At 35.9% G+C, this 13,748-nt stretch overlaps 1 protein-coding gene across 6 annotated transcripts in view; it reads left to right on the top strand.

The window, feature by feature from the left end:
- The window catches only part of RECK (reversion inducing cysteine rich protein with kazal motifs), a 79,503-nt gene that overhangs the window by 30,414 nt on the left and 35,341 nt on the right, over positions 1-13,748 (top strand). For all 6 annotated transcript variants that reach the window (XM_081273648.1, XM_081273643.1, XM_081273644.1 and 3 more), the window contains 2 exons: positions 10,856-10,889; positions 13,395-13,592. In XM_081273648.1, the coding sequence (XP_081129774.1) occupies positions 10,856-10,889; positions 13,395-13,592 (232 nt within the window). The remainder of the gene's footprint in view (positions 1-10,855; positions 10,890-13,394; positions 13,593-13,748) is intronic.

Raw genomic sequence — 13,748 nt, 5'->3', positions numbered from 1 at the left:
TGAAGACAGAATTTAACTGGATTTGTTATAATGTTTTGAATGTGAGAGATGATGTTCAAGGAGATATAATAAACACTACTAATCTTTTAAGCCTAGTTCCTTGGCATAACATTTACTATTTTCCATGCTTGAAGGCACTGTATAGATCTCTTTCTGGCAATAGGGCAGACTTGGTATCTAGACCAGTCCTCCAGATGAAAGCAATTTAAAATGCTAGTTTATGGGGCTGGGACTATGGCTCAGTGGGAGAGAACTTGCCTAGCATATGTGAGGCACTGGGTTTGAGCCTCAGCACCACATAAAGATAAATAAAGGTATTGTCCATCTATAACTAAACAATAAAGATATTTTTTAAAAAGACTGTTAAAATGCTAGTTTAATTTGCTGGAAAGAAAATATGGAATTCCCAGACCAAAATATAAGACAGGAATCCAGAAAAGAGCACTAAAAATGACATTAGCACTGAGGATATTTGATGAATAACTTCTATAGTGTTGTAGCTTCAGAAGTCAAGAGATATATCTTTGGTTCTGATCAAAGATGGAAAACCTAATAATTGTAGTACCCTCTGCTTCCCACCAATAAAATTGGGATCCCAAAGGGGCTACACTGTCAGTATTAGGATAATCAAGAAATACATTCAACAAGTAAAATTAATTAATTAATTAATTAAATTTTTTTTTAAAAAGAAATATGTTCATTTCCTCCCCTTCTAAGGGCCTACAAAGAAAATTGCTTCTCTCAAACATTAACAATATAAGCTGGCCTTCACTTGAGTTTGCAGCCCACATTATACTGAATATTGATACAACATCAAACTGAGAATTTATTTAAAGTGATTCTAAAGTTTATTTAAAGTGTTTCTAGTGGCTCTTAGGTGCCTGAGACAAAATAACATAAATCCTTTCTGGGGAATAGGTTCTTATTTCAGACTTCTTGAATTTTCATAGATAAAGTTCTAAGAAAAATAAACAACCCATGTGTAAATAAATCCCCAAATTCACCAGAAAACAAGTTTCATCAAATGAACTAGCAGGAATAATGGTGAACAGAATCGGTCCTGAAAATACTTCAGATATAGAAATTATCAGATGCAGACTATAAAATGTTTTATGTATTTAAGAAATAAAATACAGTGAGAGCAAGCATAGTTGAAAAAGAATTTCCAGAAAAAGCATAGTTGAAATAAAAACACAATGGATGGATATTGTAGCAGATTAAATACAATCAAGTGAGTAAATTGGAAGGTAGAACTGAAGTTATGGAAAAGCAGCACAGAAGGACATAAAGCTAAAAGGTAGTTCAAGAGACCGAACAGAGTAAGACTCATCTTCTCATTGAAGAACTAGAAGAAAAGTAATGTTGTAGAGGCAATGTTTCAAGAAGCCCAACAAATCCCCAGCCGGATTTTTTCTTTATACATTATAGATACACGTGACAAATCGTAAAAGCAGTTGGAAAAAATGACATTGCATTCAAAGGAGACCAACAGCTGATTTCCCAGTAGCAACAAAGGAAGCCAGAGATCAGTGAAATGATATTTAAATGCTTCTGAAAGAAAGTAAACATCAACCTAGATTCTCTTACCACCAAAAATATTTTTCAAGAAATATTAAGATATTTCCAGATCCTTGCTAGGAGTGCTTCTCCAAAGAAAGTTTTGAAAGATCTAGCCCATCAGAAAATTATTTGAAATGCAAAAGGGAATGTGAGTTAGGCATGTTGGCACACGCCTATAATCCCAGCAGCTCAGGAGGCTGAGGCAGGAGGATTGCGAATTCAGAGACCCACTCTGAATAAAGTACAAAAAGTGCTGAGGATGTTGCTCAGTGGTCGAGTGCTCTCAGGTTCAATCTGTGATACCCCCACCCTCAAAAAAAAGGAAATGTGAAAGTAAAAACCAGGTAAATTAAAACACTTTTTTTTTTTTTTTTAGAGAGAGAGGAGAGAGAGAGAGAGAGAGAGAATTTTTAATATTTATTCTTTAGTTCTCAGTGGACACAACATCTTTGTTGGCATGTGGTGCCGAGGATCGAACCCGGGCCGCACGCATGCCAGGCGAGCGCGCCACCGCTTGAGCCACATCCCCAGCCCTAAAACACATATTTTATAAAATAATGATAATGAATTATTGAATTTCAAATTGAGAATTAAAATACACACAGCAACAATAGCAGATTCATTAGAAAGGTGATTAAAGAAATTGAAGCATTTTGAATATTAGGTCCTTTTAATGTAAAGACCCATATTTCTAAGGTGGTTAGAAATACAGGACTAAATATAAGGAGAGATGTCATGCCCGAAGTGAACCTTGAAGTAACCCTTGAACATTGAGGGTGTGAATGAAAGTTCCATGAAAGAGAGCTGGGTTTTGAAGATTGCTTCATTAGGGAACTGGAAGAGAAGGAGCAGATATGGATAATGGCAGTTCAATGACCAAATGAAATGACTTTAGTTCAATGACCAAATTGAAATGAGATGTTCCATAAAAAGAGAACTTTGTATCACTGGAAATGTACAAAGTCTTATGGGATTCACACATTGCAGAGGGAATTTTAGCAATGGATAGGAGTTTCAAATAATGTTCTTCCAGTTTTTCAGTTTTCATTTTGAACAACACCTGGGAGTTCTTCCTTCAGTACATAAGAGTACTTCTTTGAAGATTACCTCTTTGATTAAGGTCACCAAACTTTGGTCTATAAGAAATGCCAAAATCAATCATTAACTTAATGACTACATCAACATGTTCAAGTGTCATGGGAATGAATACTCAATTCTAGGTTCTCCTTACATTTTCACAAGTGCAGTCATTAGCCCACCTAAGTATTGCTTAGGCCATATGAGATTTATAAGATATGCAATACTAGAACCTGAGATCATATTCAAAATATTCAACAGTTGGCATGACAGGCACAAACAGAGCAGATGCTAGTTATATACGTAGAGCCATACAAGTGCATACTGGCTGATATAGAGCTAAAGTAAACATGAACTTGATGTTTTCTATGAAGTGAGACAAAGTAGAGATTCTTTTTTAAAATATATGCCTCTATATATGGGAGGGGATAGATTTCTTTTCTTTCTTTCTTTCTTTTTTTTTTTTTTTTTTTTTTTTGCATAGTCTTTGTCCAAATCATAGCTGTAAACATTTTCTTTTGGCCACCAAATGTAATGATTTTTTAAAATTTTTCCTGATCATTGATAGCTGTTTTCTTCCTTGAGTATCAGAATAAACATCATTAAGATGATATGAGACTGGTACATTTCCAGAGACCTGGCAATGGCTACAAAGTAATAAGATAAACTTTATTTTTGGATTCATAAACCATTCCATACCTTAAATTTCAGACATTACTTGCTACTTTCTTAACACAATGACCATAAATATGAACACCTTTCCATTTGTTGCATGATCAACTGAGGTACTTTGCTACAAATTTACTATCAAACTTTTACATTTTTACTTGTTTCTTCTTTCACAGATTCTTCTCTAGGATTTCCTTCATATTCTTTTTAGAAATGTTATTGTAATTTCTCTCCTTTAATTCCTGGCTTTCTTCATTCTAGTTATTTGATGTTATTTTATTAAGAAAGGTGAGATATTGTGAAGGAAAGTCAGTAGGAGTACTTTGTGGGGACTTATTTTTAATCTTAAGGCAGTTAAGTTTGAAGCTAAATAGTTGTTAATACAACTAAAATATTGTTCTGCCTTTGGGTTCTGCTTCTGTGAAAATGATGATAAAATTAAGGCTCTGAAAATATTAAAAAGAGACTCTTAAAACCACAAAAACAAACACTGTCAGCCTTGAGAATTCAGAGGCCCTACAGTTCAATCCCCAGCAATCATGCGCTACTTTGTCCCAACAAAGCCTTCAGGACCTAAATATAAATAAAGTGTTTAGTGAATGCTGAGGAAACTTCAAGGATTGTTAGGATAGCTGGGGATGTGGCTCGGTTGTTAAGTACAATCCCTAGTACCAAAACAAAACAAAACAAAACAAAAAAAAGAATTGAAGACTGTGAATGGGAGACTTTGTAAATGGTAAGATGCTATGCAGGCATGCTACATCAGAGTGGAGTAGAGCCGTTACCTGCAGCTGATGAGCTCCAAAAAGAGCGAAACCGATAAGGTCCTGCAGTACTGGCTTAAGACGGTATAAAACCTTGATTATGTTCTACTTGTAGGTTGTTTTGTTTTGTCATATTTGTATTGTTGTTTGGGGAGAGGAGTAACTCCTATTTAGTCTCCTTGCCCTAGTATATTTTCTAATTCATTCCTGTCTGAAGTCATCTGAATGAGAGCATCTCCTAAAAGAAATCTGATCAAGTTAGATTAGTTTGTGATCTAGTCTAATTTTAAATAGCCAGGGTTTTTCTACTAGGCAATCTCACCTAGTCCCATAGGTTGTTTTGTTTTGTTTTTGTGGTGCTGGGATTAGAACCCAGAGCCTCATTCGTGGTAGGCAAGTGCTCTGGCACTGAGCTGTATCTCCAGCACAACTCCCATACCTTGCCTCCATAGGATGACAACTCCAAAATCTTTTTCTGAGCTCCTGAATAGGTTTAACTTTGATGTTCTATTGAAGCAAGGAGCACATCAACCAAAATTGATTGATTTCAAATTAACCAAATTATTATTTTCCATACATTCTCTACTTCTTTCTCTCAAAAGTGATTCCTTTAAGGACTATTTTGATTGTGTAACTTCCCTCCTTAAAATTCTTCAGTGGCTCCCCTATAAGATATAGTTCATGCTTCTCAGCTATTATACCAAGCTTTTCTCAATCTAGCCCCTGATTCTTCCCACCTTTACACTTCAGCAGCATATTACTTATAATTTTCCAGATTGTCCATGTTTTATTTGTTAGTTGTACTTATACAACTTGTTTGTTTTACCTGGAATTCCTTTTTCCAAATCCATTTTCATATATTCCTGTCCAGTAGTATACTGGAACTGACCCCTATCAATTAGAAAGAACGGATTATTAAATATCTGGAATTTTGCAAGCTAGTTTGTAACTTGAAATCAGCTATCAGTGAGGGTATTTATACCAAGAACATCAGCAAGTACTATACAAATCAGGACTTTCTCCCCCAATCAGTTAATTCCCCCCAAGAAAGCTGGTCCCAACACACCATTATCCACTGGCAACCTTTGCCTCAAATTCTAGCTTAGATGGTAACTCTTTCTTTTTGTGTGTGTGTGTGTGTGTGTATGTGTGTATGGTGCTGGGGATTGAACCCAGGGCCTTGTGTATGCCAGACAAGCACTCTACCAACTGAGCTATATCCCAAGCTTAGATGGTACCTCTTTCAAACTGTTACTGCTCATCCCTCTTCTCTCCATACACATAAATTTGATTGCTTCATCTAAATTCTTAGTTTATGTGTTTCTTTTTAATATCAAATTCTGAGTTCCTGGAGCAGAGTCCATATAGTTATCTTTGTATCTGACTTTCATTCACTCAACATTCATTAAATTGATACACTTAATATATGTCAGGGACAATTCTCGGGGTATAAAGATGAAAAATTTTAGCCATTGTCTTCAAGAAGCTCATAATCTAGTCTGTAGAATGAGGAAAAAGTTAGATAGACCATTAAAATACAGTGACACAAGTGCAATTTTAGAAATCTATACAAGACACATTGGGACCTGGAGGGAAAAAACCCTACTAAGAGCAATGGGGAAGTCTTTACAGAGCAGGTAAGATGAAGGATGAGTAAAATGTTGTTGACTGTAAGTAGCTGCTACAGTCAGTACTTATAAAGGCAGAATTATATTTATAGGACTTTTTTCCATTCTGAAAAACTGAATTATATACGGTTAATTTTTAGGTAGAAATCCTATATGAATATCTAATAAATTAAACTATCTTTGAGTAGAGAAAGCACTGAGTACTCTCTATTACATTATACAATAATGTTGTATATTAAACCATCTCAATACTCTGTAGCCTAAAACAGTAACAATTTATTATTTCTCTTGAATCTAACATCTCGACAGTTCTGATCTAGCCAGATTTAGCTAATTCTAGCTGGGCTCACTCATTTGCAATGAACTGACAGGTCAGCCTGAGGCTAACTGTATTTTAAGATGTCCTTGACTAAGGCAGTTTAGTTGTCCTCCATCTGTCTGTCTCATCTCTCCAGCAGGTTAGCTCTGACATCTTCCTGTGGAGGTGGTAGGGGTGTAAGAAAAGAAACCGAAACATGCAAATACGTGTTTAGGCCGCTGCTTGCTTTAAGCCAAAGCAAATCACATGGCCAAGTCTGAAGTCAGTATGCAAGAAATAAATACAAGAAGAAGTGAAAAATTGGGGCCACAGCTGCATTCTATCTACCACAAGCACTTCACCTTTTCAGCCTAGCATTTGATGGGCTGGACCCCTTAACTGAAATGCAGACTTCAAACTGAGAGAAATTTCAGTTCATCTGTGAAAAACAAACATATTTTTACTTACTGAGGTCTATGAATAGAGCAGACCATTTACTTTTTTTTTTAGTTGTAATAAATACCTTTATTTTATTTATTTATTTTTATGTGGTACATCGAACCCAGCACCTCATACGCACTAGGTGAGCGCTCTATCACTAAGCCACAACCCCAGTCCCACACCATTTACTTTTAACTAGTAGTCTAGTTGAATATATTGAGAGTAGAAAGCATTTTTTGGTATTTGTCCAGTGAGTAAAACAACCAAAAATGCAAATCAGCATTTTTTTTTGCAAGATTCACATCATCAATATTTGTTTTGTTTTCATCATCCTTATCTTTAGTGAGAATGGGAGAGGGCGCTGGAGTAACCAGTCATGGATGGGCAGCAGACAGAAAAAGAATTGAAACAAATGGAGAAATATTAGAAAAGCATCAGTCATTGAAGTGGAAGAGTGGGTGGCTAGGACAGAAAGTAAACCTTCAGAGCCAATTTGCGAATTAAAGGTTAGACCATCAGGGTCTACTTCCCAGTGTACCCAAAGGCTCTTCCCCTGCCCCCAGAAGGAAGTCAATGTGATAAGTTCCTTCATCTTTTATTCCTTTCCATTTTTCTGCCAAATTTGCCCACATGTTATCTGTTCCTGGCACTAGAACAAAAGAGTTTGTTGTGCTTCTCTAAAACCAAGAAAAGATTTATTTCACCCATAATTTAAGATTCTGATGTAAAAAAGTAAGAGACTTGTCAAATTGATTACTCTGTGGGCATAGTTAAACCTTTTATTGGCTATATTTAGAAAAATAATCCAGACTATCCTCACAATCCAGTGTCATGGAAGAACACTGGTGGGAACAGTCTGGAGGACAGCCAGACTTTGTTTACTGTGTACATTTAGCTCTCCAGCTGGATAGTGAACACCTTGGGATATTAGATTCTCTTTGGATCCCACCAACTCCAGTATGCTGACATGTTATTTGGTTTATTATCTTGGTACTCCTGTAGTTTTGGTCTATTCTCAAGATGAGTGGGTTGAGGGAGGCACATTGGGTGTGATATCAGTAATCAGAAGGAGAAGCTTCGAGGTGAATATACTTCCTGCTTTTGCCACCAGATGGCAATCAGACATTTGAAAGACTTGAGAACTGGCTAACTAACTCTAAGACTGGTGATTTAAGAAACAAAGAAATATAAGTTAATGCTGTAATTTATAATGTATATATCTTAAGTCCTATCAACTAATCAACAACAGCTTAAGCAGTGAAAAGATAGAGTTATCTGTAGTAAATTTAGGAATCTTTCATCAAAGTTGAATATATGCTCAATCTAAAATAAAGACCTGTCAAATCATGATGGGTGTAATAGAGAACTGATAAATTCATCAGTATTCAGGATCAGGATCCAATACTTTGTACTCTAATATGCTAAAATGAGGGAATATTCTTTTAAACCTTGAAATTAAAGATGTAAAAATGGGTAAATGTGGCTGTGGCTCAGTGGTAGCCCACTTACCTGGTATGTGTGGGACACTGGATTTAATTCTCAGCATCACATATAAATAAATAAAATAAAGTTCTATCAACAATTAAAAATTTTTTTAAAAAGATGTAAAATTGGTATTCATAGGCTGGAGTTGTGGCTCATTGGTAGAGTGCTTGCCTAGCATGTGTGAGGCACTGGGTTCAATTCTCAGCACCGCATATAAATAAATGAAAAATAAAGGTCCATCAACAACTAAAAAAATTTTTTAAATGGTATTCATTGACACTTAAGGTACCGCCATATAAAATTATAAAAGTTATTACTGCAACAAATGCAAGTAAATCTACACCAGAAAGGTCTATTGGTGAATATCATGAGAAGCGAGAGATACTTGAAGAACATCTCTGAACTCTATGACTATGACATCAAAGGAAGCAACCGTGCCATTTTCTTTTTTCTTCAGAAGGTGGCAAACTTTAGGCAAAGGCCAAATGGGAAACATTTGGGCTTGTATAACATATAGTCTCTGTCAGTTCAACTCTGTCATCATAGCATATGTACTGTGAAGTAGACAAATAAATACATAAATGAATAAATAAACTTTATTTATAAAAATAGGTGATAGGCAAGATTTGGTTTATGTGCCATAATTTACCAACCCCTTTTTGTCATTGCAAGCTGGGATCCATAGCTATTTCCCCTTTCTAGGCCTCAGTCTCTGACTTCTGTAACATAAGGAAGCTGGATTAGATGATCTCTGATATTTCTCAGGCTGTGTTTCCTTTAATATCTCTCTCTTAGCTAAATGATTCACCAGTCTGACCCATAGTGACATTTCTTTTATTTATAAGGTCAAATTTTTAAAATTCCAGCTTAAAACAAATTTATAAGTTTCTAAGTCCAAGATTTTTCAGCCTTGACACTATTAACATTTTAGTGTAGATTAGTCCTTTGTTTTAGGGGGTAGGGGAGCTGTCCTATACATTATAAGAAGCTTAGCAGGATCCCTGGCCTCTACCCACTAGATGCTAATTACACACACACACACACACACACACACACACACCACTTATGACAACTAAAAATGTCTTCAGACATTGCCAAATGTCCCCTGGGAGACAAAATTACCTTAGGTTCAGAGCCCTAGAGACTTTGAGAATAATTAGAAGAATCCCCAAAATGGAAGTTAGACCATGGAACTCAGGAACCACCAAGACAACAAATACATCTCTTCAGATACAAAGTCAAAAGGTCAAAACCAAAAGGAATAGCCAGCTTATTAGAAAGAGAAGGGCAATTAGAATTGTATTATTCCAGTCAAAACAGATTAGAGAGTTGGTAGCTTTTATATGTTGACTTAGATTATAAGTGTTCCGAGGCCAGTGAACCCCAGTAGAGGGCTGTCTATCATGGGTAGCTGAAAGTCAAACTAAAACAAGGAAACGTTAATGAAGAGAAATAAATAAGACCATTATTAACACCAAGAATATTTATTCTTCTACTTCTCTATGTTGTTTGATGGGCTCTAGCAGAAAGAATTCATACTGGGTGCATTTATTAGCCCTTATCTATGAGGCCCGGAGGGTTTCTTGGTTGGTTGGTTGGTTTTGTTTTGATTTACTTTAAATGAATAAATCAAGTATGGCTTATTCCAACAATGGAATATTATTTGATGGAGAAAATGAATATGGTACAAGCTTTACCACATAGATATTTCTCTGAAGTTAGCTTTTCAATAATAGTAAAGTTGGTCCTAGAGCTCAATCTAGATCATTTACCTGCCTTGTGATTTAGCTACTATTGAAAAGCCAAAATCATCTCAATTCAACAATAAGGGTGCATTTGATTTCCATCTACTTCTTATTTGTGCCCATATTATATATTTTAAGAATTCATTCTCTTCCACTTATAAATAATATTAATCATAGCTGACAAATCCTGAATATCCCAATGGCTTTGGACAAGGAGTTTTTTATTTTTGTTTTCCTTCTTATTTTCTTATATTTCCCCTATGGTAACTTTGATACAGTGTGCATTGTCCGAACAGTAATCTCAGATCTCTCAAAATTCTAATTCTAGTCTCTGTTTTGCTTTTGATTTGTTTTATGATCTGGGGTAGGTCTTTTTCCTCTGCTGAAGGAATGATTTCTTTTATCTGAAAAATAGTAGGAAGATTTTAAATTCTGGTCTCAGGAAGGTTGCATAAGAACTATCTTCAAGAACTGGGGCTATAGCTCAGTGGCAGAGTGCTTGCCTAGCATGTGTGAGGCATTAGATTCAATCCTTAGCACCACATAAAAATAAACAAGTATAAAGGCCTTCTGTTCAGGTACAATTACAAAAAAAAATTTTTTTTAATCTTCAAAGCCTTGTTTAAACTTTAGATATCTATGCCCAATCCCTGGGTTCTGATTCTGTAATTTAAGACCTGGTGATTCCAGTGCACAGCCATGTTTGAGAACCATTGGAGATGATCTCTAAGATCATTTAAACTCTAAAATGCAGCAGTTATGTGAAACATATATTTCTTTAAATGTTTTTTATTAGATTACTTCATGGAAAGTGTTTTATATCCTACAAAAAATAATGGAGATTAATGCATTGTAGCCACCCCACCACTCCACACACATACACACACACACACACACACACACACACACACACAATCACACAATGATACAGTTTACCTAAATTTGGTTTGCTGTTTACGTAGCCAGCTTATAGCTTGGGGTGATCACCTTGGATCCCTAGTAGGTGTTAGATGATGTTTCCCCTTTTCCCCAGAAGGTCATTTCATAGCTTCAATGTTTTCAATCTTCAATTTAGAGAGGAATTAAATAATTTTGATATCCTGATTTCTATATAACCATAGATGGGATAAAATTAGAAATTCTTTCTGATTGTTAATTTCTGTTTATTTGTTTTTCTTTAATTTACAGAATGCTCTTTTCAGTTGCATTAGCAGAAATGAAAGTAAGTATATTGTCAATGATTATACAAGCAGTTCAAAGAGCAAAATACAGTTTTGAACATGATTAGCCATTACAAATTTTGCCCAGATCCTGGCATTATAACTTACACTGTTAATAAGCCATCTGAAATAATGTTCATAGCAGAATTCTGCTAGGCTCTTTTCCTCTGTGGTGTTCAAGTCATTCGTGTAGTATAACAATTCCCGTGTTCTAATTGCAGATTTACAAAGCAGACAGTAGCGTTAAATGTGCTAGAGGAATATAATAACGATAAGAGGGTCACTTTCAAAGGTCATACACATCCACGTTATATAATGTAGCACTTGCCAAGAGCTGCCTCTCAGTTCATTTAGCTGAATTTTTTTGAGTACTTGCTTGATATGGGGCCGCCGTATCTGTGGAAGATGTGACACATACACAAAGAACTCTAGGGCAGGGTAGGATATGAGATAGAGCACTGATAAGTGTTGCTCTTCAAAGGAAGGAGGGATCGTAGCCTTTAAGGGGCTCAGAGGTGACTTCATAGAGTTGGTAGCTGAGCTGGGCCTTGAAAGGTGGACAAGATGTAAATAGTGGAGATCAGAAGGAGGGCACTGTAGGTGAAGGGAATCAGGAGAGCATTTAGAGACGGGAAAAGATACCTATGGAACAGACAGTTGTTTAGATTAGCTTGGGAGGACATTAAGAAGCATTAGCTATCTATATTCTACCACATAATCCTATATCCTCCCACACGGGCAAGGAAGCCAGCCCAAGGAGGAAGTGAGAAGGTAGACATCTGGTTCTATTCTGCGCGTCTCCTCTGTCCTCACCATACCACTCTCAAGTGTATCCTCACTGAGGTCACATTGATAAAATTAAACCATAAATATTTTTTCTTTGTGGAACTGTGGAGGTAGATCAGAGTGTACAAGGCCTTGAATTTGATTCCCAGCACCATATGCACCACCCCCACCCCCACCCCAAAATATGATAAAAATGGATTTTATTTGTGATGAAAATGAACTCTTTGGCAGGGGGCACACATAACTTTGGTAGTCAGTCCACATTGAAAACAGGTGGCACAACAGATACAGAACAGTTTCCTAGTCCAGGAAACTAAGGCTTATCCTTATTTAGTTCTGTCCCAAGATAGTTTGTTATTAATCCTTATATGATTTTACCATTATCATTATTTCTAGAAGTCACCTAAATTCACCAAAAACCTGGTTCTGGTTCTTCCATATCTATCTCTAATAATTATCTGGGAATTCTTACCTTTCTCCAACCCTCTTCCTGACATACATCTACCCTGGCTCCCTTTTGCCTCTCACAGATCCCCTTAGACTCCTATAAGGGTCTCCTAGTCTTCATTATAATTACCACATCTGCCCCTCTGCCCCTGGCCACTTATCTCCCTCTCCCCAGATACTTTAAATGGCAGCCTATTGATTTTTTTCATTTTTTAATACAAAGTCATATTTATTTCAGATGAGTTTTACTCTTCAGTATTGAGGCAAATCATATCATTTATGAAGATTACCTCTATTTAGACATATTCTTGAGGATGTTCAAACTGTATAGAAGTTTTAGAATTTTGTTTTGAGATATACAGTTATTTAATTGTCAAATTAGTTAAATAATTCTGATGCCTCTTAGTTTTAACTGGTCCTATTTTGTTTTTGTTTTTTTTGGGGGGTTGACTTTTTTATTGATTTTATTTTTTTAAATACATGACAGCAGAATGTATTACAATTCTTATTACACATATAAAGCACAATTTTTCATCTTTGTATAAAGTATGTCCATGCCAATTCATGTCTTTATACATGTTTTTTTTTGCATTACAATTCTTATTAAACATATATACCACAATTTTTCATATCTCTGTATATAAAGTAGGTTGACACCTAATTCATGTCTTCATACATGTACTTTGGATAATGATGTCCATCACATTCCACCATCCTTGCTAATCCCCTGATAACTGGTCCTATTTTGTAAATGTGAGATATTTGGGGTTTAATTTTTGTTTTGCTATGTTTGTTTTGCTTTGTTTATAAACCTCCACAAATCTAACATGGAATGAGGCTTTTTCAGTGGTTCTCTTGGCATTTGGAGAAGACAGATTTGCTATATGAGACTGTCTTGTGCATTGCAGGATGTTTAACAGCCCTGGCCCATGCATTAAATGCCAGTACTAGTCCCTGACAACCAGAAATACTTCCACATGTTCCATACTCTTCCAGGGGGTCGTACTGTTCCTATGGAGAACCACTGGATTATAGACTCTAAATTGATGAATATTGACTTTCTTACACCAGTGAGCACTTCACTGTCCCCATTACTATGCTTACAATAATACTGATTTCAAGTGTATAAACATAGTTTATGGTTTTATGGTTTCCTGTGGATCGTTTTATTTCTCAAATTGAGAAAGGTATACTGTTCCATCAGTATGGTGATGATTTAATGTTAACAAAAAGCTGTTTCATTTCAATGTCTTCTCTTTTTTCCCCCCGTATAGTGGGCTCGGTGTGTTGCAGTTATGCAGGTCATCATACAAACTGCCGAGAATATTGTCAAGCCATTTTTCGAACAGACTCTTCTCCTGGTCCATCTCAGATCAAAGCAGTGGAAAATTATTGTGCCTCTATTAGTCCACAATTAATACACTGTGTGAACAATTATACCCAGTCTTACCCAATGAGGAACCCAACAGATAGTAAGTAAAAGAAGTAAAAGGGATGGTTTTTTTTTTTTTTTTTCATTTCAATCTTTGGTAAAAGAGTTTATAAAAAAGGAATGATACATTCTTGTAGGTAGTTGCAGTCTTGGTCACTTGGGAAACACCAGACTTCCTTTGGTGTTTAGATTTGAC

This window comes from Spermophilus citellus (genome assembly GCF_964194105.1).
Source record: "Spermophilus citellus genome assembly, chromosome: 2".
Taxonomy (NCBI): Eukaryota; Metazoa; Chordata; class Mammalia; order Rodentia; family Sciuridae; genus Spermophilus; species Spermophilus citellus.
This window is presented reverse-complemented; position numbering and strand designations above follow the sequence as displayed.